General features: G+C 47.1%; 1 protein-coding gene, 1 long non-coding RNA gene, 10 other non-coding genes and 1 pseudogene across 15 annotated transcripts; 12 read left to right on the top strand and 1 right to left on the bottom strand.

Moving 5' to 3' along the window:
- Nucleotides 1–234: 234 nt before the first annotated feature.
- LOC125510803 (uncharacterized) lies at nt 235–2,177 on the top strand. Its single transcript, XR_007284749.2, has 2 exons — nt 235–368; nt 1,917–2,177. It is a non-coding gene; the product is annotated as an uncharacterized LOC125510803 (long non-coding RNA).
- Nucleotides 495–580, top strand: LOC125511911 (small nucleolar RNA SNOR75). The gene has a single exon (XR_007285181.2). It is a non-coding gene; the product is annotated as a small nucleolar RNA SNOR75 (small nucleolar RNA).
- On the top strand, nt 664–751 carry LOC125511920 (small nucleolar RNA SNOR75). The gene has a single exon (XR_007285189.2). It is a non-coding gene; the product is annotated as a small nucleolar RNA SNOR75 (small nucleolar RNA).
- LOC125511914 (small nucleolar RNA SNOR75) lies at nt 874–960 on the top strand. The gene has a single exon (XR_007285184.1). It is a non-coding gene; the product is annotated as a small nucleolar RNA SNOR75 (small nucleolar RNA).
- On the top strand, nt 1,077–1,163 carry LOC125511912 (small nucleolar RNA SNOR75). The gene has a single exon (XR_007285182.2). It is a non-coding gene; the product is annotated as a small nucleolar RNA SNOR75 (small nucleolar RNA).
- Nucleotides 1,232–1,298, top strand: LOC125511750 (small nucleolar RNA Z105). The gene has a single exon (XR_007285102.1). It is a non-coding gene; the product is annotated as a small nucleolar RNA Z105 (small nucleolar RNA).
- Nucleotides 1,394–1,475, top strand: LOC125511730 (small nucleolar RNA SNORD18). The gene has a single exon (XR_007285085.2). It is a non-coding gene; the product is annotated as a small nucleolar RNA SNORD18 (small nucleolar RNA).
- On the top strand, nt 1,583–1,650 carry LOC147973095 (small nucleolar RNA Z105). The gene has a single exon (XR_015606849.1). It is a non-coding gene; the product is annotated as a small nucleolar RNA Z105 (small nucleolar RNA).
- LOC147973094 (small nucleolar RNA SNORD18) lies at nt 1,731–1,811 on the top strand. Its single transcript, XR_015606847.1, has one exon. It is a non-coding gene; the product is annotated as a small nucleolar RNA SNORD18 (small nucleolar RNA).
- Nucleotides 2,178–5,019: 2,842 nt separating the features above from the next.
- Nucleotides 5,020–6,787, bottom strand: LOC147973093 (uncharacterized; annotated as a pseudogene).
- A 127-nt stretch (nt 6,788–6,914) lies between these two features.
- LOC125511925 (small nucleolar RNA SNOR75) lies at nt 6,915–7,001 on the top strand. The gene has a single exon (XR_007285194.2). It is a non-coding gene; the product is annotated as a small nucleolar RNA SNOR75 (small nucleolar RNA).
- A 275-nt stretch (nt 7,002–7,276) lies between these two features.
- LOC125511919 (small nucleolar RNA SNOR75) lies at nt 7,277–7,363 on the top strand. The gene has a single exon (XR_007285188.2). It is a non-coding gene; the product is annotated as a small nucleolar RNA SNOR75 (small nucleolar RNA).
- A 12,955-nt stretch (nt 7,364–20,318) lies between these two features.
- On the top strand, nt 20,319–23,916 carry LOC125510801 (uncharacterized). 4 transcript variants are annotated; one of them, XM_048676065.2, is made up of 6 exons: nt 20,319–21,094; nt 22,526–22,618; nt 22,760–22,827; nt 22,906–23,044; nt 23,559–23,667; nt 23,745–23,916. In XM_048676065.2, the coding sequence occupies exons 1-5, from the start codon at nt 20,345–20,347 to the stop codon at nt 23,637–23,639; spliced, it is 1,131 nt and encodes a 376-aa protein (XP_048532022.2). In that variant the 5' UTR covers nt 20,319–20,344; the 3' UTR covers nt 23,640–23,667; nt 23,745–23,916. The 4 variants fall into 4 exon arrangements, with proteins under 4 accessions (XP_048532022.2, XP_048532021.2, XP_048532024.2 ...); XM_048676067.2 differs by having other exon boundaries at nt 20,320–21,094; nt 23,562–23,667; XM_048676064.2 differs by having other exon boundaries at nt 23,559–23,916.
- Nucleotides 23,917–27,861: the final 3,945 nt, after the last annotated feature.

Raw genomic sequence — 27,861 nt, 5'->3', positions numbered from 1 at the left:
ACAACACACTCTTAGATTCTAGTTTTAGGGTATATCGTGAAGCTACCCCATATGACTTGCGTTTTCTACAGCGGAGCTAAATTTTAAGGAGCGAAGTAGTCCCATACAGGCCCTTGTGGCCCAAAGTTGCTCCCGAAAATTCTTATCATCATCTCTCACAAATACATATGGGCCAAAGAGTTAAGGCCCAACTCAGCGCGTCCCGATCTGAGCCGTCCATTCATCATCCTGGTTAGGGTTCCTTTCCGACCTCTATAAGTACCACGCGGGAGCCATCCTCGTACACCTCCGCCGCCGCAGCAAGCAGACACCGAGAGTTCGATACCCAGTCCGCCTGCTGCGCCGCCACCTCCGCGATGAGGGCCAAGGTTCGTTCCCGATTCACCTCTACCTTACCTTTTGATCCGACTGCTCGATGCGGTCTAGTGATTCCCTGCTGTTGCCTCACCATGTAGCTCGCGCGCTCGGTAGTTGTAGTTGCTTGTTTGCGCGGTTCTCTGTGATGATGAAAACATATGACGAGTCCGATGCAATCCATTCTATAAACCATGTGGACAATCGAGGCATTTGTCTGAGAGAACATTGGATTTTGTAGATGTAGCGTGTTCGTTTGAGTTTAAACTAGATGTGCTTTGTATCGATCGGATTCTTTTTGTTTGTGGTTCTCTGTGATGATCAACACTGATTAGATGTCCGATACAATCCATTCCATTCAACCGTGGGGACAACACGAGGCATTTGTCTGAGAGAACTCTGTTTTTTTCCAAGCTTTTAATTTATGATTGCTGCTGTGTAGATGAGGGATAATATTAGATTTGCTTGGCCGCCTGTGTCACTCTAAGTCAAGTCGTTGATATTTCTGGGGTTATTTATTCTCTATGATGATGAAAACAGATGACGAGTCTGATGTAATCCATTCTATTGAACCGTGTGGACAATCGAGGCATTTGTCTGAGAGAATACTTGTCAATGGCCCCCCTGCCTTCTTCTTCTTTCTGCTGCAATTTGTGCAGGTGTCTTCATTAGATTTGTTTGACTGCTGGTGTTAGGTACAAAGTTGTTAGTGTTGTGTTTGTTCTCTATGATGATGAAAACAGATGACGAGTCTGATGTAATCCATTCTATTGAACCGTGTGGACAATCGAGGCATTTGTCTGAGAGAACGTTGATTGCTTAGCCATTTGCTTAGCACGGTTTTCCCACTTTTTTTTGTGTGTGTAAAATTGCGTGGTTGGCATGATGAGGAAGACAATAGTTGTCCGATCTATTTGATGATAAAATCCTCCTACTCATTCTGAATGTCAAACTGACTGCAGATCTACTTTGCTTAACTAGTTCTTTAGATATCTTAGCATAATTGTTTCCTATTTGCCTTTGAAATCGACTTTAGTTTGGGAAATGATGAAGAACAATTGGTCTGTGTTTCTGAAAATCATGTGATGATATCCAATGAAACACTCAAATCTTCTGATTCTAAATCACATAGAACTATCTTTCCATTTTCATAATGGAATTGTTATGTTTTTATGCATCTCCTAGAGTGCTCATTTTCCCCACTTCTTTTTTCCGGTTAATTGTGTCGTTGGCATGATGAGGAAGACAAAGTGTTGTCTGATCTATTTGATGATCAAATCCTCCTACTCATTCTGAATGTCAAACCAACATGCACTAGTTCTGTAGATATCATAGAATAGTTGTTTCCTCTTTAATTTTGAAATTGACTTCAGTTTGGGAAATGATGAAGAACAATTGGTCCGTGTTTCTGAAAATCACGTGATGATATCCAATGAAACACTCAATCTTCTGATTCTGAATCACGTACTAGTCTCTCTTTTCATGTGGAATTATCTCATGTTCCTGCACATCTAGCACTATGCAATTTGTACTGATGATCTGCATTTTGTGTTAATGTGCAGTGGAAGAAGAAGAGGATGAGGAGGCTCAAGAGGAAGCGCCGAAAGATGAGGCAGCGATCCAAGTAGGTGAACAACGAGGAGAAAGCTGAACCTTGTATCATTGCACCAGTATGTTGGGATGATAGGGTGTTCTGGTTCCTGATATGTCTGGGTTGTTGTGATATTTGGGTGATGCCAACCCTTGTAACATGAGGATAATTATATGCTTTCCATCGAGGCTGGATATTCAGCTTAAGAAATATTACCATCTATTTTTGATTTGCTGCCCTGCCTGTTCCTTCTTTTCTGGCATGCATCTGATGTTTTGGTCTAAGTTGAGTGTTATTTCAGTTCGTTCTCTTTCCATTTGCTTCTCGAAAGCATATTTACAACTGGAATTGCTATGAGTACTCAACCCGTCCCTACAACAAACAGACCATTACGGAGCTCTTCCTCTGCAGCTCGGGTCTAGTTTATTTCAGGCAGGCGTGGATTGACTTGGAAAGAGAAACAATTTAATATCTTGTCTTATCTTTCAGATGATATCTTGGCTTGGTGTTGAGAATCTTTTTTCTCCATTGTAGGGGTGCTATGCACTTGTGATAGATCTTTAGAAAAACAGAGATATATGTCCAATCTTTCTCCACTTCTTTACAAATGCGGCCGGTGCTCCCCATGCACTGTTTGAGTGAGGATGCATACCAAACACGTCTCTGAGCGTCCTGCCACAATACTTTCAGGCACATCGAAATCCACCTTGTTGGCGAGTCCACCTTCAGACGAGATCCACCGGGTCAGGAGTTGGCGAGTCCGAAATCCACCTTGTTGCCGGTATCCTCCAGCCCGACCGTCACGATCGCCGGTGCCCTGCTTTGTTTTAGGGAAGGATTCGGCCGGAAGACGAAGTTCCAACCGAGCGCTTAGGGCATCTTCACTAGGGCCCCACGACGTTCCCCAAGCATCTTTTTTTAGCACCAGCGGGTAAAAAACGTCCTAGCCAGGCCCCCAGGACATCGTTTTTCGCCGGATTTTATGAAAATTAGCGCCGGCACGCGCACCCCGCACCCAGCCCGTCGGGGGGCAGCTGGGGACGCCGGCATTGCTTTTTCCTCTCCGCTGCCCCACTTGACAGCCCCTCTCTCCCCTCTCCTCTCCTTTCTCTCTATTTCTCTATTCTTTCTTCTCTCTCCTCTCCTTTTTCCTTCCGCCACCTACCACCCACCATCACGGCCTCCTCCTCGCCGCCGCACGCCAGGGGGCGCGCCTCCGCAGCCTCCCCTCGCCCTTCCCTCGCCGGCCACCGCGGCCCCGCTCCCACCGGTGGCCGCCTTCCCTGCTGCGGCCTCCTCTCGCCCTCCCCTCGCCGATCGACTCGCCGCCCCCACCGCCCACTCCTCCTCCGCGGCGCAGCACCAGGGGCCGGTGCTCTCGCTAGCGTTCCTCTCCAAGCTGCTCGACGTCGTGGACGCCCTCGCCAGGCCCCCCGCCGACCGCCTCGCCGCCGACCTACTCGACCGCTCCGTCAAGGCACTCGATGTGCTCAACGCGGTCTTCCTCGCGCTCGCCTCACTCCGGAGCTCCCACCGCGCCGCGCTCACCGCCGCGTCCTGCTTCCTCGCCGCCGACGCGCCGCTGCTGCACCGCCGAGGAGGCCTGGGACGCGCCGGGGAGGAAGCGGAAGGGCCCGGAGCTGGACGTCGCGAGGAGCATCGAGCTGCTGGCGAGCTCGTTCCTGAAGATCGAGCGAAGACCATGGCCAAGACGCAGCTGCAGATCGCTAGGCTCTTCGCCAAGCGGCTCAAGGAGTGCGTTGGCGGTAATGGTGGCAGCCCGTGGAGCTGCCCTCCTCCCTCGACGTGTTGCAGGAGCTCGGGGCGAGGCCGGGGCCAGACGTGGCCTAGGGCGGGCGCGAACGGGGCAGCGGGACGGAGCCGCGCTCGGTGCGGCATCGGCGCGGCAGAGCGGGACGGAGCCGCTCGATGGCGGACGCGCGGAGTAGAGCAGACGCGGAGCTCGCCGCGCCCGTGCCCGTGGCCGGGGCGGAGCTCGCACCCGCCTCTGCGTGGCCGGGGCGGCGTCGAACGCGATGGCGGGGCAGCGGACTTGGGCACGCCATGCCGCCTCCACCTCCATGGCCAAGCAGAGGAGAGACAGATGAGGGGGTGGGGGAGACAACGAGTGGAACCTTTTTGACACCCAGGCAAAAATTCTCGCCGGCAGCCCCCCAAGGAGGCGAAAAAAATGCCTCCTGGGGGGGCAAACAGCTGGAGATGCCCTTAGCATCCAGGTTGCAGCCGACGCTCGCACCTGCACCAGACTTTGAGCGCTTGAGCCAGGATAATCTGGTGCATGACTGGAATCAAGCCGGGCAAGCCGTCCACTCTTGAGGACGCATACCAAACGTCCTCCGGACAACGGGTCAGTTTAGTTGCCTTCTTGGCGATTTCGTGCCTGGCCACAAGTGTGCCTGAGACATGTTTGGATAGTGTCCTGAGTGTTTGATACAATGCCTGGCCTGAAAAAACTGTCATGATCATTAGATGATCATTAGCCTGGGCAAACACAGGCACCACCATTAGCCTGAGGCCAGGCGAACGATTCCAAACGCCTGGTGCGTGCCTGGTTACATATTAGTGTTAAAATATTCTGCGGGTATAATGGGCTCCACAACTGTACATACTTTTGACACTATAAAATATTCGCTAATGCTTTTTCAGGCCAAGGCATCATCCAAACGTCCTCTTCTCAGGCCAACTTGCCCAGGCATAGAACACGTATGCTCTCAGGCTGTTCCAGGCACTGACTTTTTTCAGGCATGGTGGCCAGGACACAAACCAAACAAGCCCAACATCCACACTTTGTGACCAGGAACCAAACCAAATAGCCTCAAGAATCATCATTGTTTGACATGTTTTCACGATGCCACTCATTCCCAAGCCGTGGTGCTTCGCTGCACCACATTCGCATCAAACAAGTGATTTTTCCCTCACACGCTTATAGCAAACAGAAGAGGCTAAAATGTGTTGAACATGTGTTTGGTTAGCATCACAAACATTGTTAATCACCGGTCACAAGATTGCGCGTGCGCTTGTGGGAACTGACTTCTAGAAAGGAAATAGCAAAGATGATACTATATACTACTTGTGGTCAGGTACTTGAGGTAATAAGCTTGCACATGACAAAGTTATTTTCAAGTCCCTCCCTGCAACTTTGATGGCTCAAGTACTATCGCAATTATGAATGGTGGTAGGCGACTAATAGTAGAACATATCAATCTATTACTATTTCACTAATTTTCTTCGGTGGAATCTATCATCTTGCTAGAGCTGGCAAAGAGGTCATGCTCAAGGTCGGGGCCTGAGATATTTTACACTTGAGTGAAAGTATGCTTCTGCGTCACGGGCTAGCTTAAAGCCGATGTGACCAAATATCAATACTAACTCATGGACACTTTTTAGATAATGGAAGGATCACTAGGATCAAACATTCAATAGCAACCATGCTACAAGATGATACGCTAATCTTTTTTTTTTGAAACGCGGTCCCTTAGGGCCCGATTCATTAAATAAGCTCGAAGAGAATTGCCCGGTTAATAAACGGAAAACCGGGCGAAAACCGTCACAACTGGCCTGCAGAAACAAGGCACACGGGGCGACCTGACAACCCACACAAGAACGCACATACGCCACCGAGGGGAAGCGTTAAGGCTTGCGCCGGCCGATGCCAAACAGTCAACCACACGCGCCGGCGACCAGGCAGCTCCGACTCTGTCGACGAGCATTGCAGGAGAAGAGCGTTGGGCTTGCACCGAGCCAGCGCCAGAGCGGCGACTCCTCGAACACGCCGGAAGAGACCGACTACCAAGAACCATCAGCAAACCTGACTCCGCTCGAAGCCGCCATCGTTGCCACAAACAAGAAGCCGCGCAACATCCGCATTGCCAGACGGGCACCTGTCGACCACAATGCCGCGAGCGTCCAGCCCATGAAGCATGCAACCGGGATCCGAAGCTCTTCAAGGCGACGCCCCAAAGAGGGAAGCGACGATGTCGACGCCATCGCCCGACCCAATCGGGCCTTAGGCTTTTACCCGAAGAGCAAGATCCGAGGGCGTAAGGGGATGCCGGACTCCACAACGACGCCTCCAAGGAGGTTAAACGACGTCCACAAACGCCGACGCCGCCGGCCGGCAAGACCAGCCAAGCTTTCGCCCGGAGTACCCCAACACCACCAGCACCTTCACGCACTGCACCTTCGCTGACCTGCCCACCTCTCGCGAAGCCACCGCGCCAGCAGCACCGGAGAGCCACCACACCTCACCTCCCCGCTGGACGAGAAGACGCCGATGGGCCAGATCCGGCCGATCTGGCATCCCACCACCGCTGCGCAACAGGAGCCACCAGAGGCCAGTCCACCACCGGCCCGACCAGGGACCGCGCTCGCCCCGACGCGTCGGAGAGGAGCAGCCGGGCCGGAGGCCAGGCGCCCGCCGACGGGGCTATCGCGGGTGCCACCCGTGAAGGCCGCTGCCAGGAGGCACAGGGGCCCGCCGGAGCCGCAGCAGAAGTCCCGGACGGATCCATCGCGGACGCGGAAAAAGGGGATCGAGCCTTCCCATCCCGAGATCTCGCAGCCTGGCGAGAGGAAAACGCCCCCGCCGCCGCCGTCCGCCGCCAGGGCTTATCCCGGCAGCCTCCTCCGGCGACGGCGAGGGGAAGAAGGAGGGGGGGCGGGAGGGCGGCCCGGCGGCGCGACCGAGTCTCCGCCCGTGCCGCCTCAGCCGAGACGACGCGGGGGCGAGCTGCTCGCTTGGAAATGATCGACCTGCAATTTTCTGATACGCTAATCTTGAACATTTACTTAATTTAAATCACCGACAAGAAGCAACACATATTTTGCTCTGTGGTTGCTACTACGTATTAGATGTAGTGTGTCTGCAAGTGTTGATAAGAGAAGATTTGCTAGGCCACCCATGAGCCATGACATTCAAGTCAAATCGTCGGTATTTCTAGGGTTATTAACTCTATGATGATGAACAAAGGTTAAGAGTCTGATGTAATCTATTATACCAAACCGTGTGGAATAATGAGGCGTTTGTTTGGGAGAATACTTATTAAACTTGCCCCAACCTTTGTCTGTTTCTTTAGTCATTATGTGTGCGTATGTGTTTTGCTTGACTACTCCCTCTGTTTCTAAATACAAGTCTTTTTTAGAGATTTCAATATGGATTATATACAGAGCAAAATGAGTGAATCTACACTCTAAAATATGTCTATATACATCCGTATGTAGTTCGTATTGGAATTTCTAAACAAAATTATACTTAAGAACGGGGTGGGAGTACTGGTGTTAGGTATAAATAGTTGATATTGTTGTGTTAGTTCTCTGTAGCGATTAAAACATATGACGAGTGTGGTGTAATCCATTCTGTTAAACTATGTGGATAATCAAGGCATTTGTCTGAGAGAACATGCTTAGTCTTTAACTTTGTGACCCCATTTTAGGATTAGCTGTGTTGTTGGCACAACGAGGAAGACAATTGTTGTATAATTTACCTAATGACAAAATCCTCCTACTCATTGTGAAGTTCAAAAGTCAAAACGACAACATATATGTTTTTTTCCGGAGAAAGATTCATCTCACTCTTTCATTCTTATCACTTTTTGCCAAATACCGTGTTGTAAGATCTGCCCTTGTTTCGTTTACCCTTGCTTTCTGTTTGTTCATTTAACCAACTGATCATCACACAATGAGGCCGATCAAATCTTAACACTCAATACTCATGTTCCCAACAATTATATGTTACTTGTCCTACTTTGTACTCTTCACATTTAAAATTATATTGTACATTGTGTACTGATTTGTACGTCCTTTTGCAATTATTGAACAAAGGGATTACTAATTATTTGCCTCACTCTTAGGTGGTTGTTTTCTTTCTTCCATGCATTTGTGAAAAGTTGTATGCTCGTTACCATAAAAAGGGTAAAATTAGTATGTAATTGGCGCCTGAAGTTCGCCCTTGCATGCTGTCTAATCAAGGCTTCTTCCCATCTTCATATGTACACTAGAACAATGCCCATGCGTTGCAATGGGATATAAATATTCTAGTACATTAGTTTATGATTTTACCTGTCGATAATAATGCGACCGTGAATTACCTTACATTTTGATTAGAAGTTTGATAAGTAAATGAAAGTGAAATTGATTCAGAAGGTAAGTAAATTAAGATAATTAATTATCATATACATGGAAGGTTGGACGAATGGGTGATGGAAAGAAAGGTGAAATAAAAACCTTACATTCTTTTTAAGTAGTATAGATATAGAGAATAGAGATATAGAGATAATTTGGAGTAGTTAACTATGCTGGTGACCATAAGTAAATAGGAGTACTGCATTTCTAATGTGGATTAGAATTTCCTTATATGGATTAGTGTATTTCCATATATAAATTAGGGGACCAAATATTTTTGGAACCTGATAAGTGCCGCATGTATGGCACGAACACATGACAACTCCGAACCTTTTTATGGTAAGTTTAATGATGCGAGAATGACAACTCAATTGTGAAGCATGTCAACTTTCTTTTTGGATGACAAGTTTTAGTTCTTTTTTAGGTTTATTTTTTCTTTTCGGATGGCAACTTTAGTTGTAAAAAAACATTAGGGCATGATAGCTTCATGCCACATGTGTGACACTTATTATTTGGAATATTTTTTTTTGTCGGCCGCTCCAAAGCGCTAGGGAGCAGCCACCGCTTCTTGAACGGGCCCTTATATTATATTATGTACACATAGTTCTGTTTTGCTTTTTTTTCTAAATACGCAGAGTGCTTATCATTCCATTGATAAGATTTCTTTTTTGCTTTTGCTTCATGATTAATCCAAGGAAAATGTCCTATTTCATCCAGTTGATTTCTCCGTCCCACAAACCGCCTCCTCTTCAAGCCATGTGTCCCTAGTGAGGCCCACGGACCGCTGTCTCCCTAATCTTATCTCCTACGCAATCTTCCTTCTCCACCCGTTTCTCTCTTTTCCCCTTCCTCCTAGTTCTTCATGACTAGAGGGAGAGAGCCGGTGCTCCCATGGTGAGCGCCCCACCATGATAGCTAGGAGTCGGGAGGGTCTGCCGCCACTAGCCGCATGATGCCCCCTCTGCCTAACGGCCACAACAGTCGCGGTTCGCTGCCTCCTTATGCTGCAATGAAGCATCACCGGCTTTTGTTGGTGGACCTGCGATGGGTCACCGACGCTACGGTGGAGTGCCGGTGTCGCGGCTGCAATGAAGCATGGCTGGAGCTGAGATGGGCCGCCGACACTGCGTCGGAGCACCGCGTGCCGGTGTCGCGGCTACAATGAAGCATGGCCAGAGCCGAGATGGGCCGCCAGCGCTGCCTCAGAGCACCGCGTGCTGGTGTCGCGGCTGCAATGAAGCATGGCCGGAGCTACGACGGGCCACTGGCGCTGTGTTGGAGCACCGCGTGCCGGTGTCACGGCTGCAATGAAAGCATGGCCGAAGCTGTGACGGGCAGCCGACGTTATGTTGGAATACCGCGTGCCGGTGTCGCGGCTACAATGAAGCATGGACGGAGCTACGACGGGCCGCTGACGCTGTGTTGGAGCACCGCGTTCCGGGGGCGCGGCTGCAATGAAGCATGGCCGAAGCTGCGACGGGCAACTGACGCTGTGTTGGAGCATCGCGTGCCGGTGTCGCGGCTGCAATGAAGCATGGCCGGAGGTGCGAGGGACCGCCGGCGATGCGTTGGAGCACTGCCGCGCCAGTGTCGAGGCTGCAATGAAGCATGGCCGGAGCTGCGACGGGCCGCCGGCGATGCGTTGGAGCACCGCCGCGCTGGTGTTGGCGCAGTAATGAAGCATGGCCGATGCTGCGTTGGAGCACCACTGTGCCGATGTTGGCGCAGTAATGAAGCATGGCCGAAGCTGCGTTGGAGGACCACCGTGCCAGTGTTGGTGCAGTAATGAAGCATGGCCGGAGCTCCATTGGAGCACTGCAGCGCCGGTGTCGAGGCTGCAATGAAGCATGGTCGGAGTTGCGTTGGAGCACCACCGCGCCGATGTTGGCGTAGTAATGAAGCATGACTGGAGCTGCCTTGGAGCACCACCGCGTTAGTGTTGGCGCAACAATGAATCATGGCCAGAGTTGCTTTGGAGCACCACCGCGCCGATCTTGGCGTAGTAATGAAGCATGCCTGGAGCCGTGTTGGAGCACCACCGCGTAAGTTTTGGCGCTGCAATGGCGGATCACCACGCTGTCGTGTTTGCTGCCGAACGCCCAACTCCACTGACGAGGGAGGGTGCGGCTTCTGCTTGCGAATTCGGGCGGCGCTGCTTTCGAGGCAACTCATGTTGTTACTTCACTGTCAATCAAACAGCTGCGCGATGAAGGATCGGACGGTTCTTCAGGCGGAGAAATCATCCGGCTAATCCGTAACAGCGCCCTCTTAACAGGCCCGGCCCATAGGCCGGGCAAACGGGGCACCCGCCCTGGGCCCCCAGAAGGCAGGGGCCCCAGCCCAGCTAGTATTTCATCTGTAGTGCGTACAAAGTGTTGGAAATATGCCCTAGAGGCAATAATAAATTGGTTATTATTATATTTCCTTGTTCATGATAATCGTTTATTATCCATGCTAGAATTGTATTGATAGGAAACTCAGATACTTGTGTGGATACATAGACAACACCATGTCCCTAGTAAGCCTCTAGTTGACTAGCTCGTTGATCAATAGATGGTTACGGTTTCCTGACCATGGACATTGGATGTCGTTGATAACGGGATCACATCATTAGGAGAATGATGTGATGGACAAGACCCAATCCTAAGCCTAGCACAAGATCATGTAGTTCGTATGCTAAAGCTTTTCTAATGTCAAGTATCATTTCCTTAGACCATGAGATTGTGCAACTCCCGGATACCGTAGGAGTGCTTTGGGTGTGCCAAATGTCACAATGTAACTGGGTGGCTATAAAGGTACACTACAGGTATCTCTGAAAGTGTCTGTTGGGTTGGCACGAATCGAGACTGGGATTTGTCACTCCGTGTAAACGGAGAGGTATCTCTGGGCCCACTCGGTAGGACATCATCATAATGTGCACAATGTGATCAAGGAGTTGATCACGTGATGATGTGTTACTGAACGAGTAAAGAGACTTGCCGGTAACGAGATTGAACAAGGTATCGGGATACCGACGATAGAATCTCGGGCAAGTATCGTACCGATGGACAAAGGGAATTGCATACGGGATTGATTAAGTCCTTGACATCGTGGTTCATCCGATGAGATCATCGTGGAACATGTGGGAGCCAACATGGGTATCCAGATCCCGCTGTTGGTTATTGACCGGGGAGTCATCTCGGTCATGTCTGCATGTCTCCCGAACCCGTAGGGTCTACACACTTAAGGTTCGATGACGCTAGGGTTATAAAGGAAGTTTGTATGTGGTTACCGAATGTTGTTCGGAGTCCCGGATGAGATCCCGGACATCACGAGGAGTTCCGGAATGGTCCGGAGGTAAAGATTTATATATATGGGAAGTCCTGTTTTGGTCACCGGAAAAGTTTCGGGGTTTATCGGTAACGTACCGGGATCACCGGGAGGGTCCCGGTGGTCCACCAAGTGGGGCCACCAGCCCCGGAGGGCTGCATGGGCCAAGTGTGGGAGGGGACCAGCCCCAGGTGGGCTGGTGCGCCCCCCCACCAAGGCCCAAGGCGCAAGGAAGAGGGGAAGGGGGCAAACCCTAGGGAAGATGGGCCCTAAGGCCCACCCTGGTGCGCCTCCCCCTCTCCCCTCCCCTTGGCCGCCCCTAGATGGGATCTAGGGGGCTGCCGCCACCCCTAGGGAGGGAACCCTAGGTGGGGGCGCAGCCCCCCCCCCCTATATATAGTTGAGGTTTGGGCTGCCCAATACACACGAGTTCCTTTCCTCTTGCTGGCGCAGCCCTACCTCTCCCCCTCCTCATATCTCGCGGTGCTTGGCGAAGCTCTGCTGGATCACCACGCTCCTCCACCACCACCACGCCGTTGTGCTGCTGCTGGATGGAGTCTTCCTCAACCTCTCCCTCTCTCCTTGCTGGATCAAGGCATGGGAGACGTCACCGGGCTGTACGTGTGTTGAACACGGAGGTACCGTCCGTTCGGCACTAGGATCATCGGTGATTTGGATCATGACGAGTACAACTCCATCAACCCCGTTCTCTTGAACGCTTCCGCTTAGCGATCTACAAGGGTATGTAGATGCACTCTCCTTCCCCTCGTTGCTGGTCTCTCCATGGATAGATCTTGGTGACACGTAGAAAATTTTTGAATTTCTGCTACGTTCCCCAACAGTGGCATCATGAGCTAGGTCTATGCGTAGTTACTATGCACGAGTAGAACACAAAGTAGTTGTGGGCGTCGATATTGTCAATTATCTTGCCGTTACTAGTCTTATCTTGATTCGGCGGCATCGTGGGATGAAGTGGCCCGGACCAACCTTACACGTACGCTTACATGAGACCGGTTCCACCGACTGACATGCACTAGTTGCATAAGGTGGCTGGCGGGTGTCTGTCTCTCCCACTTTAGTCGGATCGGATTCGATGAACAGGGTCCTTATGAAGGGTAAATAGAAATTGGCAATTCATGTTGTGGTTTTTGCGTAGGTAAGAAACGTTCTTGCTAGAAACCCATAACAGCCACGTAAAACATGCAAACAACAATTAGAGGACGTCTAACTTGTTTTTGCAGGGTATGCTATGTGATGTGATATGGCCAAAGGATGTGATGAATGATATATGTGATGTATGAGATGATCATGTTCTTGTAATAGGAATCACGACTTGCATGTCGATGAGTATGACAACCGGCAGGAGCCATAGGAGTTGTCTTAATTTATTTATGACCTGCGTGTCAACATAAACGTCATGTAATTACTTTACTTTATTGCTAACCGTTAGCTGTAGTAGTAGAAGTAATAGTTAGCGAGACAACTTCATGAAGACACGATGATGGAGATCATGATGATGGAGATCATGGTGTCATGCCGGTGACGATGATGATCATGGAGCCCCGAAGATGGAGATCAAAAGGAGCAATATGATATTGGCCATATCATGTCACTATTTGATTCCATGTGATGTTTATCATGTTTATACATCTTATTTGCTTAGAACGACGGTAGTAAATAAGATGATCCCTCATTAAAATTTCAAGAAAGTGTTCCCCCTAACTATGCACCGTTGCGAAAGTTCGTCGTTTCGAAGCACCACGTGATGATCGGGTGTGATAGATTCTTACGTTCGAATACAACGGGTGTTGTCGAGCCTAGCATGTACAGACATGGCCTCGAAACACATGCAAAAACACTTAGGTTGACTTGACGAGCCTAGATTGTACAGACATGGCCTCGGAACACAAGAGACCGAAAGGTCGAGCATGAGTCGTATGGTAGATACGATCAACATGAAGATGTTCACCGATGATGACTAGTCCGTCTCACGTGATGATCGGACACGGCCTAGTTGACTCGGATCATGTAATCACTTAGATGACTAGAGGGATGTCTATCTGAGTGGGAGTTCATAAGATGAACTTAATTATCCTGAACATAGTCAAAAGGTCTTCGCAAATTATGTCGTAGCTCGCGCTTCAGTTCTACTGTTTAGATATGTTCCTAGAGAAAATTTAGTTGAAAGTTGATAGTAGCAATTATGCGGACTAGGTCCGTAAACTGAGGATTGTCCTCATTGCTTCATAGAAGGCTTATGTCCTTAATGCACCGCTCAGTGTGCTGAACCTCGAACGTCGTCTGTGGGTGTTGCGAACATCTGACATACACATTTTGATAACTACGTGATAGTTCAGTTAAACGGTTTAGAGTTGAGGCACCGAAGACGTTTTGAAACGTCGCGAAACATATGAGATGTTTCGAGGGCTGAAATTGGGATTTCAGGCTCGTGCCCACGTCAAGAGGTATAAGACCTCCGACGATTTTCTTAGCCTGCAAACTAAGGGAGAAAAGCTTAATTGTTGAGCTTGTGCTCAGATTGTCTGAGTACAACAATCATTTGAATTGAGTGGGAGTTGATCTTCCAGATGAGATAGTGATGTTTCTCCGAGGTCATTACCACCAAGCTGCTAGAGCTTCGTGATGAACTATAATATATCAGGGACATATATGATGATCCTTGAGATATTCGCGATGTTTGACACCACAAAAGTAGAAATCAAGAAGGAGCATCAATTGTTGATGGTTGGTGAAACCACTAGTTTCAAGAAGGGCAAGGGAAAGAAAGGGATACTTCATGAAACGACAAGTCAGTTGCTGCTCAAGTGAAGAAACCCAAAGTTGAACCCAAGCCCGAGACTAAGTGCTTCTGTAATAAAGGGGAACAACCACTGGAGCAGAATTACCCTAGATACTTGGTAGATGAGAAGGCTGGCAAGGTCGATAGAAGTATATTGGATATACATTGTGTACTTTACTAGTACTCCTAGTAGCGCCATGGTATTAGATACCGGTTCGGTTGCTAAGTGTTAGTAAACTCGAAATAAAAGGCTGCGGAGTAAATGGAGACTAGCTAAAGGTGAGCTGGCGATATGTGTTGGAAGTTTTTCCCAAGCTTGATGTGATCAAGCATCGCACGCTCCCTCTACCATCGAGATTGGTGTTTGCGTTGAGCATAGACATGATTGGATTATGTCTATCGCAATACGGTTATTCATTTAAGGAGAATAATGGTTACTCTGTTTATTTGAATAATACCTTCAATGGTCTTGCACCTAAAATGAATGGTTTATTGAATCTCGATCGTAGTGATACACATGTTCATGCCAAAAGATATAAGATAGTAATGATAGTACCACCTGCTTGTGGCACTGCCACGTAAGTCATATCGGTATAAAACGCATGAAGAAGCTCCATGCATGAAGAAGCTCCATATTGATGGATCTTTGGGCTCACTCGTTTTTGAAAAGTTTGAGACATGCGAACCATGTCTATTGGTGTATATGCATGAAGAAACTCCATGCAAATGGACCGTTTGGACTCACTTGATTTTGAATCACTTGAGACATGCAAATCATACCACATGGGCAAGATGACTGAAAGCCTCGTTTTCAGTAAAATGGAACTAGAAAGCAACTTGTTGGAAGTAATACATTTTGATGTGTGCAGTCCAATGAGTGTTGAGGCGTGTAGTGGATATCGTTATGTTCTTACTTCACAGATGATTTGAGTAGATGTTGAGTATATTTACTTGATGAATCATGAGTCTGAATTATTGAAAGGTTCAAGTAAGTTCAGGGTGAAGTTGAAAGATCGTCGTGACAAGAGGATAAAATGTCTATGATATGATCATAGAGATGAATATCTGAATTACGAGTTTGGCACAGAATTAAGACATTGTGGAAATTGTTTCACAACTAATACAGCCTGGAACACCATAGTGTGATGGTGTGTCCGAACATCATAACTGCACCCTATTGGATATGATGCATACCATGATGTCTCTTATCGAATTACCACAATAGTTTATGGGTTAGGCATTAGAGACAACCACATTCACTTTAAAAGGGGCACTACGTAATTCCGATGAGATGACACCGTATGAACTATGGTTTAGAGAAACCTAAGCTGTCATTTCTTAAAAGATTGGGGCTGCGACGCTTATGTGAAAAAGTTTCAGGCTGATAGGCTCGAACCCAAAGCGGATAAATGCATCTTCATAGGACACCCAAAACAGTTGGGTATACCTCCTGTCTCAGATCCGAAAGCAATAAGGGATTGTTTCTAGAATTGGGTCCTTTCTCGAGGAAAAGTTTCTCTCGAAAGAATTGAGTGGGAGGATGGTGGAGACTTGATAAGGTTATTAAATTGTCTCTTCAACTAGTGTGTGGCAGGGCACAGGGAGTTGTTCCTGTGGCACCTACACCAATTGAAGTGGAAGCTTATGATAGTGATCATGAAACTTCAGATCAAGTCACTACCAAACCTCGTGGGATGACAAGGATGCGTACTACTTCAGAGTGGTACGTAATCCTGTCTTGGAAGTCATGTTGCTAGACAACAATGAACCTACGAGCTATGGAGAAGCGATGGTGGGCCTGGATTCCAAAATGGCTCGAGGCCATATAATCCGAGAGAGGATCCATATATGAAAACAAAGTGTAGACTTTGGAAGAACTACTTGATGATCGTAAGGCTGTTAGGTACATATGGATTTTAAAAGGAAGACGGACAATGATGGTAAGTATCACCATTAAGAAAGCTCGACTTGTCGTTAAGATGTTTTCCGACAAGTTCAAGGAGTTGACTACGATGAGACTTTCTCACTCGTAGCGATGCTAAGAGTCTGTTGGAATTATATTAGCAATTACTGCATTATTTATGAAATCTTGCAGATAGGATGTCAAAACATTGTTTCCTCGACGATTTTCTTGAGGAAAGGTTGTATGTGATACAACCGGAAGGTTTTGTCAATCCTGAAAGATGTTAATAAGTATGCAAAGCTCCAGCGATCCTTCTAAGGACTGGAGTAAGCATCTCGGAGTTGGAATGCATGCTTTGATAAGCTGATCAAAGATTTTGGGTGTATACAAAGTTTATGAGAAACTTGTATTTCCAAAGAAGTGAGTGGGAGCACTATAGAATTTCTGATTAGTATATGTTGTTGACATATTGTTGATCAGAAATGACATAGAATTTCTGGAAAGCATATAGGGTTATTTGGAAAGTTTTTTTCAATGGAAAGCCTGGATTAAGCTATTTGAACATTGAGCATTAAGATCTATAAGGATAGATCAAAACGCTTAATAGTACTTTCAAATGAAAACATACCGTGACAAGATTTTGAAGGAGTTCAAAATGGATCGGCAAAGAAGGAGTTCTTAGCTGTGTTATAAGGTGTGAACATTGAGTAAGACTCGAAACCTGACCGCGGCAGAATAGAGAGAGAGGACGAAGGTCGTCCCCTATGTTTTAGACGTAGGCTCTACAGTATGCTATGTTGTGTACCGCACCTGAAGTGTGCCTTGCCATGAGTCAGTCAAGGGGTACAAGAGTGATCCAAGAATGGATCACAGGACAGCGGTCAAAGTTATCCTTAGTAACTAGTGGACTAAGGAATTTTCTCGATTATGGAGGTGGTAAAAGAGTTCGTCGTAAAGGGTTACGTCGATGCAAGCTTAACACCTATCCGGATAGCTCTGAGTAGACATACCGGATACGTATAATGGAGCAAAAATTTAGAATAGCTCCAAGTAGAACAATTATTTTAAATGGCTCCAAATGTAGCGTAATAGTTGCATCTACAAGATGACATAGAAATTTGCGAAGTACATACGGATCTGAATGTTACAGACCCGTTGACTGAAACCTCTCTCACAAGCATAACATGATCAAACCCAGAACTCTTTGGGTGTTAGTCACATGGGGATGTGACCTTGAGTGTTAATCACATATCGATGTGAACTGGATTATTGACTCTAGTGCAAGTGGGAGACTGTTGGAAATATGCCCTAGAGGCAATAATAAATTGGTTATTATTATATTTCCTTGTTCATGATAATCGTTTATTATCCATACTAGAATTGTATTGATAGGAAACTCAGATACTTGTGTGGATACATAGACAACACCATGTCCCTAGTAAGCCTCTAGTTGACTAGCTCGTTGATCAATAGATGGTTACGGTTTCCTGACCATGGACATTGGATGTCATTGATAACGGGATCACATTATTAGGAGAATGATGTGATGGACAAGACCCAATCCTAAGCCTAGCACAAGATCATGTAGTTCGTATGCTAAAGCTTTTCTAATGTCAAGTATCATTTCCTTAGACCATGAGATTGTGCAACTCCCGGATACCGTAGGAGTGCTTTGGGTGTGCCAAACGTCACAACGTAACTGGGTGGCTATAAAGGTACACTACAGGTATCTCCGAAAGTGTCTGTTGGGTTGGCACGAATCGAGACTGGGATTTGTCACTCCGTGTAAACGGAGAGGTATCTCTGGGCCCACTCGGTAGGACATCATCATAATGTGCACAATGTGATCAAGGAGTTGATCACGGGATGATGTGTTATGGAACGAGTAAAGAGACTTGCCGGTAACGAGATTGAACAAGGTATCGGGATACCGACGATCGAATCTCGGGCAAGTATCGTACCGATGGACAAAGGGAATTGCATACGAGATTGATTAAGTCCTTGACATCGTGGTTCATCCGATGAGATCATCGTGGAACATGTGGGAGCCAACATGGGTATCCAGATCCCACTGTTGGTTATTGACCGGAGAGTCATCTCGGTCATGTCTGCATGTCTCCCGAACCTGTAGGGTCTATACACTTAAGGTTCGATGACGCTAGGGTTATAAAGGAAGTTTGTATGTGGTTACCGAATGTTGTTCGGAGTCCCGGATGAGATCCCGGACGTCACGAGGAGTTCCGGAATGGTCCGGAGGTAAAGATTTATATATGGGAAGTCCTGTTTTGGTCACCGGAAAAGTTTCGGGGTTTATCGGTAACGTACCAGGACCACCGGGAGGGTCCCGGGGGTCCACCAAGTGGGGCCACCAGCCCCGGAGGGCTGCATGGGCCAAGTGTGGGAGGGGACCAGCCCCAGATGGGCTGGTGCGCCCCCCCACCAAGGCCCAAGGCGCAAGGAAGAGGGGAAGGGGGCAAACCCTAGGGAAGATGGGCCCTAAGGCCCACCCTGGTGCGCCTCCCCCTCTCCCCTCCCCTTGGCCGCCCCTAGATGGGATCTAGGGGGCTGCCGCCACCCCTAGGGAGGGAACCCTAGGTGGGGGCGCAGCCCCTCTCCTCCCCCTATATATAGTTGAGGTTTGGGCTGCCCAATACACACGAGTTCCTTTCCTCTTGCTGGCGCAGCCCTACCTCTCTCCCTCCTCATATCTCGCGGTGCTTGGCGAAGCTCTGCTGGATCACCACGCTCCTCCACCACCACCACGCCGTTGTGCTGCTGCTGGATGGAGTCTTCCTCAACCTCTCCCCCTCTCCTTGCTGGATCAAGGCATGGGAGACGTCACCGGGCTGTACGTGTGTTGAACACGGAGGTACCGTCCGTTCGGCACTAGGATCATCGGTGATTTGGATCACGACGAGTACGACTCCATCAACCCCGTTCTCTTGAACGCTTCTGCTTAGCGATCTACAAGGGTATGTAGATGCACTCTCCTTCCCCTCGTTGCTGGTCTCTCCATGGATAGATCTTGGTGACACGTAAGAAAATTTTGAATTTCTGCTACGTTCCCCAACACGAAGCCCAACAAAAACAACGAGAAGATTCAACATCTTCCTGTCATCCCGTGCTCCTCGACTCCTCGTTCTCTCCCCAAATCCCAGACTCCCATAACTGTGCCGCTGTTCCCGTGCGTCACCGTCTCCGATTCCAAGGTCGCCGCTGGCCATTAATGGAGACTAAAGACGAAAATCTGCTCCCCAATCGGCTCTCCTTCCCTTCTTGATGTTCTGCTCGTTCCCCATCAGCTGGACATTGGAGAGGCAATACGTGTGTTCTTCTCTTCCTGTCCCTAATCCCGTCCGTCCTCTTCTTTGTCCTTTGAGAGATTCCACATCTGCCTGCCCTGCTCCCCTGCATAGGTCTTCTTATGCAGTTCTGCTCTTCGGTGGATCCAAGTGTGGTGGAGAACTAGAAAAGGGGGGATTATTCAGTTCATGGTGTCATCTTCTCGTTCGTGTTGTCTACTGCAACCTGCGGATCTGCTGATCTGGCGACTTACATCCACATCAATTCACATTCAAGTGCTTTTGTTCCTTGTTTAATCATTTTATACTGCTTGTTCTTCTTTAGTAACATCTCCTTTAGAAAGTTCTATCTGGTAGTAACAAAAGGAAGAGAAAAAAGCAAATAAATAAAGAGGTAAAATCCCAAAAAGGTCACTTGCAAATTTTTTCACAACTAGTAGTTCTCCTAGAAATCCCGTGGAATTGGCAACAACCAACCGAGAATACAGATGCTACTGATCATGATATGAACGAGAATAATAATAGTTCCACTGTGCATGAAAAAGTAACTCATTCACCAAATTCTAAATCACCGAGGTTCAATAAACACCAACCACTAACTGTTGATATTTTCGATCCATGACATTGGGATAGTATGGATGGTAAGGCAAGGGCCCCTTAACAAATAACAGTTGAGAAATAGTCCTGTAAGAAATGATGGTATTTTAGTAGAAATAGAAAATATTTTGAGCTTTTAAGTAAACAAGGGCCCCTTATTTTTGTCTTGCTCCTGGGCCCCGTATATCTATGGGCCGGCCCTGCCTCTTAATCCAAGTGATTCGACGTTTTTTCTTCCAATTTTGCACATTGGCAGGAAAATTGTGAGAAGATGCTGTAATAATCGTGTAAAAGAAATGAATTCCCTCAAAAAAACGTGCAATGGAAGTTGTTGCCCGCACGAGGTTATGCTGTCAGGTTCCCCAAACAGACCCAGCAGACTCAGTCCACCAGCCGATACGGCAGATCCCCGGCCTCCGGCGACCGGCATGCCCGCGCCACCACCGCCGGCCGGCGGACGGCGGCGGTGTAAGCACCGGCTGAGCCCCACGCTCGCGCGGGACTGCTGCTACGCCCGCGCCTTCCGCTCCGCCGGCTTCCGCCAGGCCGTCGTGCCGCTCCCCGACGGCGCCGTCGTCCACTTCTGGCTCCCGCGCCCCGACCCGGCGCTCCACCCCGTCCTCCTCCTCCACGGCTTCGGCGCCAACGCCACCTGGCAGTGGGCTCCCTTCCTCCGCCCGCTCATCGCCGCCGGCCTCGCCCCTTTCGTGCCGGACCTCGTCTTCTTCGGCAACTCCGCCTCCCCCACCGCCGACAGATCCCCCGCCTACCAGGCCGCCTCCGTCGCAGCCGCCATGGCCGCCCTCCCCGACGTGCCGCAGAGGTACAGCGTCGTCGGCGTCAGCTACGGCGGCTTCGTCGCCTATCACCTCGCCCACGCCTTCCCCGCCGTGGTGGAGCGGCTCGTGCTCGTCGCTGCGGGTGTGTGCCTGGAGGAGGCCGACCTGGCGTCCGGGCTGTTCGCCGTGGACGACATCTCGGAGGCGGCCAGCCTGCTGCTGCCGCAGCGGCCGGAGGATCTGAGGAGGTTGGTGGAGCTCACCTTCTGCAAACCACCAAAGTTCATGCCGTCCTGCTTCATCAGGGACTACATCAGGGTAGGTAAAACTCAGTGACCTGACAACTAAATTAGCTGCATTGTTGCGCGATTGAGATTGTTCACCGATGATTAACTCAGGTGCTGAAGCTTAGAACTTGTGAAATAATCCATGATTACTACCTGCGGCTCTATAAATCAAATGACATAGAAAAAATAAGTCACATTGACGTACCTATATTGGTTGAATTGTTGAATGCGATGTGATCTCAGTTTGTTGGAACGTTTGACAGTTAGATGAATTCAGCAATTAGTTGGTGTAAGCTCCTTAGGATATGAATATGGTGCTTAGGTTTTTCTAATTCATAGTACATCAAATGATTCTCCCCCACACTTTTCCCAGCCTAATGGAAAACGAAAACAGAAACACACATTGTTTTAGCACGGATACAGGAAGCGGTCTCTGCTGCTAAATATCACAGCCCAGAGATATAACTTTTAGGCCACATAAAGGGGGTATGGGACATAAGAATCCATGAGTTGCCCAGCCTTGCCTTCATAAAAATAAATAATACATTTCTCTTTGCTAATACTCCATGTCTTCTAAGTCTTCAAGATGCTACTTCACGCCGTTTTTGTAAATATACTGGTGGTGAAGTTCTGAGAGTTTGACAACAAAGATTCTTGGATGTCAAGTGAAAATGATCGGATGTAGCAGTTAAGATCTAAGATCAATGGTGCATAGAAAATATCAGTACGGCCTTCCATGATTTTTAATCTCCTTAGTTGAATTTCACAAACTTGTTTAGTTACTCTATGATTTTACCCACTAGCCACTGGTAAGGGCCCACTCATTGGAACGGAACCTCATCAGTTATCAGTTATCACACATACAGATAATTAACTGAAGGAAAGATGACAATACAAATATCTTTGGTCAAATACCATGTGTCAATTCTTTAGATAAGCAAGTAATAAACAACAATTTTGAGACGATACTCCGATATCTAGGTTGCCAATTGATTGTCTTGTAGAATACTATCAAACTAACTATTAAGCCCTACGTACACCAAGCAATTAAGAGAGACAACGACATTAATCCTAAATGAAACTGATGTGGCAGTCTTAGACCCATCATTATATCGATCTTGTGTCACAATGAGAAATGAAACTCACAGAACCAAAGCCTTAAAACATCATAGATCCAAGGTATATGTTAGAATAAGAACATGAAAAGGTTCAGTAGCTTGCCTAAATAATTAATGTTGAAACGTTCAAGTGCGACATTTTAAATGTAAAGAACATCTACAAAGTTTCTTAGATTCACTTCGTAGTTCCTACTGCACTTCTTGCTGTAATTCTGTTGCATGGTTGTATTGGTTGAGTTTTGGAAATCACATGCATACAATATTTACTTACTTGTTTACACATCTTTTTGTGAGTGCTTTTACACTTATTTAATTCTGCTGTGCTGCACATTCCATGTTGGCAGGTTATGTGTACTGAAAATGTGAAAGAAAAGACTGAGTTGTTATATGCCTTGATCAGTGGTAGGAAGCTTTCGGACCTTCCCAAAATTAACCAGGTATTGATTCACATTTTATATCTTGTGTTGTTCAATGGAAGTACAGAACTTGATGCCTGTTTTCATGTTTTTTGTTCTTCATTTATTATTTTACTTAACATTTTAATAATATATGTTTCACATACTATGTGAATGTGGCAGCAAACCTTGATAATTTGGGGAGAGCAAGACAGGGTTTTCCCATTAGAACTTGGCTTGCGGTTGAAAAGGTTTGTCTAGTTACAACTTAAACTTTTATCATATGCAAGCCTTTTATCTCAATGCAATTAACATTGGTGTAAATTCAGACATTTGGGGGATACATCGGAATTAACCATCGTCAAGGATGCTGGCCATGCCATAAACCGTGAAAAGCCTGCAGAGCTTTGCAGACTTATAAAGAACTACATCATCGACCCCTCGGTCAAATACCGGGATGATCGCAAGGTACCAACCCTGCTTTAACTAAACAGAATTTTAATAAAAAAAACTGTTGCCCATCATACCGCTAGTGATTGCGCACATGCAATGCACTTATTGACTAGTAATGGCATACTGACTGTGGACACTCCAATGTCATGACTCAAATAATTAGGATCAAAATATTCCAGAGTTACTACTCGATTAATACAAATTAAAAGGAACATGTCGCAAGCACATGAAATTCATACATATTTATAATTACATGAAATATTTACTTAAATCGGTAAGTCATGAATTTCCATGTGTTCTTCTGTGGAAATAATTCACTGTGGATGAGTCATCACATAGTTTTAATGCTCCTTTTTTGTCTGATAAACAAGACCCAGACAACTGAAAAAGCAATATTTCAAAACCCAATATCTGGTAGAAACCACCCACCCGGTTATCAAATGCACATTCTCGAAGCCATCTAAAGAAAGGTTTTCTCTGCTGTTACTGGCCTTTTGAAACCTCTGAGGAACCTTTTTCTATTGGTTAGCAGGGATGTTGGAAGTTTGCGTTAAGAAGGTTTGCTGGATCGAGCCTGAGGAAGGTGGACTCGAGCCGGCCACTGATATAATGCACATATATATTGACTTGTATACCATGTAAGAAATTCTGACTTTCATCCGTGTCTGTCTTAACATTGATAACTGTTAAGTCTTACCACCAACGTATCCTAAAGTCTGCAGTGTGCATTGTGTTGGAGTGCTGGTCGCACTGAACCTTAAGGGCCTCTTTGATCTATGACAGCTACCTCATCCATTCAATTTGTATAGAGAAATCATGTGTTCTTCGTGTGGTGCAACCAAACAACTATTACTGATTTATGTGAGATTCCAAATGCCATGACGTCCTATTCTTGTGGGTTTTCTATTTTGCATTTTACGGATCCTGCAAATGAAAAGGACCTAAATATATAGATAAAAAAGAAGCAAGGCCAATCAGGCCCAACCTATTGACATCATTCTCTGAATTCAACTAGTTTATATATTTGGTTGCTGGTTTTATGTCGGATAAAAGGGGTAAACTGACGCTGGGTTTATATTTTCTTTCTGGAGAGGATTTGATATATTTGTAGTCCTCTGCCGACCCAACTCAGCAAGAATTCGTGCCATGGTGACTCTGGTGGCCTTCTCTGTAGGAGGGCGATCCAGACAGATTGTAGTGTTTGACTCCAGTGTGTACACCGCAGCCCCTAGACAAACACATTTACACCATTCCTCCTGAGCCAGTCAAGACAAGGCTTGCCAAGTTGCGATTCTCTCTGCATCGGCAGGAAAGAATTGTTAGACGGACTCGCTCCCATCGATATCCCACCAGCCACGGAATTTTGGCATTTTTAGGACCAACTTGTTGCCTTACCAAAATCGGCACCAACATGTTGGCTTACCCTTCTAGGACTGTTGTTTTTTTAACTCCGTTTCCATTAAGAACAGGACAGTAGCAATAGAATCTCAAATTTGTTCATTTCTCTCCATCACATCCAAACTACCACCATATTTGGATTTCTCACGAGTAGTTAACACTCAAGGATGCTCGTTGTATGAACTATACTATGGTGTACAATACTTTCATGGAGAGTCAACAAATGTGAATAAAAACATATAGATATGGGGAAAAAATTGTCAACACGAAAGATTATTCTTTTTGATGCACAATGAGAGTTCTATTTGTAGCTAACAATGAACAGAACCAATGAAGAGGAAATGGAGAAAACACATGTGGAAAAAGAGCTAAGAATTGGAGAAAACTAGATCTAGCAAAACAAATTATGGGTGGAACCGAGGCTCTACTCGAGATCTTCTACAGAGCTGGAAGAGAAGAACTCACAGCAAGCATAGGAGAGAAGAGGACACTTGTTATTAATGAGGACCTAATCGTGGTAGATGTTCTCCCGAAGCCACTCATTTCGAATAAATTATCAAGTGCATAACGTGTGTGTATGTTACGACACACATATTGCACCTCCTGTCGATACACGTTGATTCCTTATATGTTGTTGGCTCAGAGTCAATCTTCAATCTCAGTGACGTAGATTTAATCATCGATCACGGGTTGCGATCTGCACTCTCGCCCAACAAGATACTGTACGCTACAACCTATGATCTTAGAGGAACACGTAGTTGAACTGTGAACAATCACGGCCGGTCATATATAAAGTGAGTAGCATTTTGATGGTTATATATAAAGGATACAGACGTAGCAAAATACAGTTGGTAGCTGACATATAAATTACACTTATTAAAAGCACTGGCTCAGTGGAAGATGTCAAAGTTATACCTGTAGGCTGCCGTATGAGCTGAGTAGGTGTAGTACATCTCTCTCATCACTCGCCGCACATGAGGGTGCGTGAGAGGTTGAGATTTTACCTGAGTCTATTGAGTGTCAAGCCACTTGGTGTCTTCTTCAATCTCCTTCCATGCACTTTGTTTTTAACTGTGTAGCAGATATAATGTTTCGAATATGTTTGTGTCAAGGAATTAATGTTATCTTCTTGCTTTTTAAACCCTATTTTGTCCTTGTGAAGGCAAATGCCTAATGAGCTCTTTGACAAGTTAAAGGCACAAACACTATCTGGAGAAATTTCTTAGCGAAGCGTTTCTTCCTTCCCTTGCCTATACCATTTGCAGTGACATAATTATTTTTTGGTTTCCCCTGCTGCTTTCATAGAGAAAAATTGCATGAGTTCTACAAATTCACCAAGTTTCATCCTGCCTTTCCTAGAAACGTGAATGAGAAGAGTTGCATGCTCTCCTAGTACAGTTAATCAGTATGTCAAATTTTACTACTAAATTCTAAGTCAGGTTCTTGTGTTTAAGCAAGCCAAGGATTTCGATAAAATTTTAATTGATTAACCAATCTAAATAAAATGTAAGTTATTCAAGGTCCTAAATAATTAGCAGCATAAATTGCTACTTGGTTTGTTTCTTCATGCACACCCGTGCATATTGTTTGCAACTTTCTAACAGAAACCACTTAAAAAATCAATATTAAAAATATGTTCAGGGTCGAAGAATCAAAGTGGAAAGCACAATAATGTGTGGTGTTTATACTCCTTCCGGGACCTCCTACAGGTAGCTCCTCTAATGTCGTTTACCTAGTCCAAACTTCCTCACAAGCCTAATTTTTTTTCCATGAGCTCTTCGAATTTCCAAACTCTACCAAAATTGGCACGACATCACGCATTCGACCATCTTGCACCAGAAAAAAATTCAGATTCTTTTGAATTTTTCTACTATTTTAAATGATTTTACTGTTCACACATGGGAGCATCTGGACCTAGGCATAGAATCACCGCGTTATAGTAGCACAATTACAAGATATGAATCTAACACCTAGAACTATGTCGACTTCTTTCGTAGCAACTCCTTAAAAAAGGATAGACACCATGCTACAGCCGTTGTAACGGATATAACTTTTTCAACAAGATAACGACACAAGTTTGTCGCTTCCTAGCCTGACCAACAAAGGCCAGAGCAAGGGTGTTTACCCCGGACATGAAGTGTGTTCAAAACACCATCTTGGTAACGGATCTTCTGACAGCCACGTATGCTAGTACTCCACACTAGGCCAGAGTGGCACTACTAGATGAGTGGTTTTTATGCCCACCTAAGACCATCACCATGGCCACCAGCCATGTCGCATTGCAGAACTAGCCTCTGCCACTTCACACCGTCATGAGCCGGCCTACATCATCCACCATAACCCCAGGGCAGTTGGCCCAGTGTCCATTGTTTGAAAAGGGGTGGATGCTACCGGGAAGACGCCGGTGCACCCCTGCCGCATTATTGATCGGGGGCCACTTGGCCGCCGACAACCACCCGCGCCACCGCCGGAAGCTAGATCTGTCGTGCACAAGGACACCGCCGCTGCCAGCGCCACATCACGCGCCATGCGACCAACCACTCATAGTCATCGTGTAGCGTCGATCGCACGCCTCACACTACCATCCACCGAACGTCATGGGAGCCCGGCTCCACCAGTCCACCCCGACACGGGTCCTTCCGCCCAAGGCCGCCGCCCTGACATGAAAGGACCCTTGCTGTAGAGTTGATTGGACTCCTCGTGCTGCCATCCTTCTGCCTAGGATTGCTACCCGGTCGACACAAAGGGTCTCTCTTCGTTGTACGCCGAGAGGGAGCTCGGCTCCACCCTGACGCCTACCTGATTGATCTGCTCATAGGATTTTGACGCCGACTCCAGTTGTGACAGCATTTCCCACGCCCACACCTACGCCGTCGCTCACCATCGGCAGCCGCCGTCCAGGATGCAACAACTCAGAGAAGCCATTGCCTCCACCACGTCCTTTTCCTCTCCCGAGATCCGCTCCACCGAGATGGATCCACCCGCCACTGGCTCTGCCGTTGAGTCCTACGGAGGCCTCTGCCGCTGCCATGGAAACCCCTCTGCCGAGATCCCTTCAACCTGTCCGGAGCACCAGGGCACATGAGGTAGAGGCGCCAGGCACGGCGACCATGTCCAACATGCTTAGGACATCTCCAGCCGTTGGCCCTCCAGGAGGCGTCTAAAAGCGCCGCCTGAGGGTGAGCCGGCGAAAAAAATGGCACTGGGGGCGAGTCGGTCCCCAGCCGTCGGCCCCCAGGGCCGCCCCCAGACGCGTATCTTAAAAAAAAAACAGAACCGTTCGGCGAAGTTATGATAAAAACTAGTTAAATTTCGGCCAAACATTACAAATTTCGACGAAATTCGGCCAAACATTACATGAACCTAATCTAAAAAAAAGAAAGGGGCTGAAGTCGTCGTCGGCCTTCTCCTCCTTGACGCGGGCGCCCTTGCTG

This window comes from Triticum urartu, chromosome 5A (genome assembly GCF_056163025.1).
Source record: "Triticum urartu cultivar PI428250 chromosome 5A, HENAU_Tu73, whole genome shotgun sequence".
NCBI classification, from domain to species: Eukaryota; Viridiplantae; Streptophyta; class Magnoliopsida; order Poales; family Poaceae; genus Triticum; species Triticum urartu.
The sequence above is the reverse complement of the archived record's forward strand: the minus strand, read 5'-3'. Positions and strand labels throughout refer to the sequence as shown.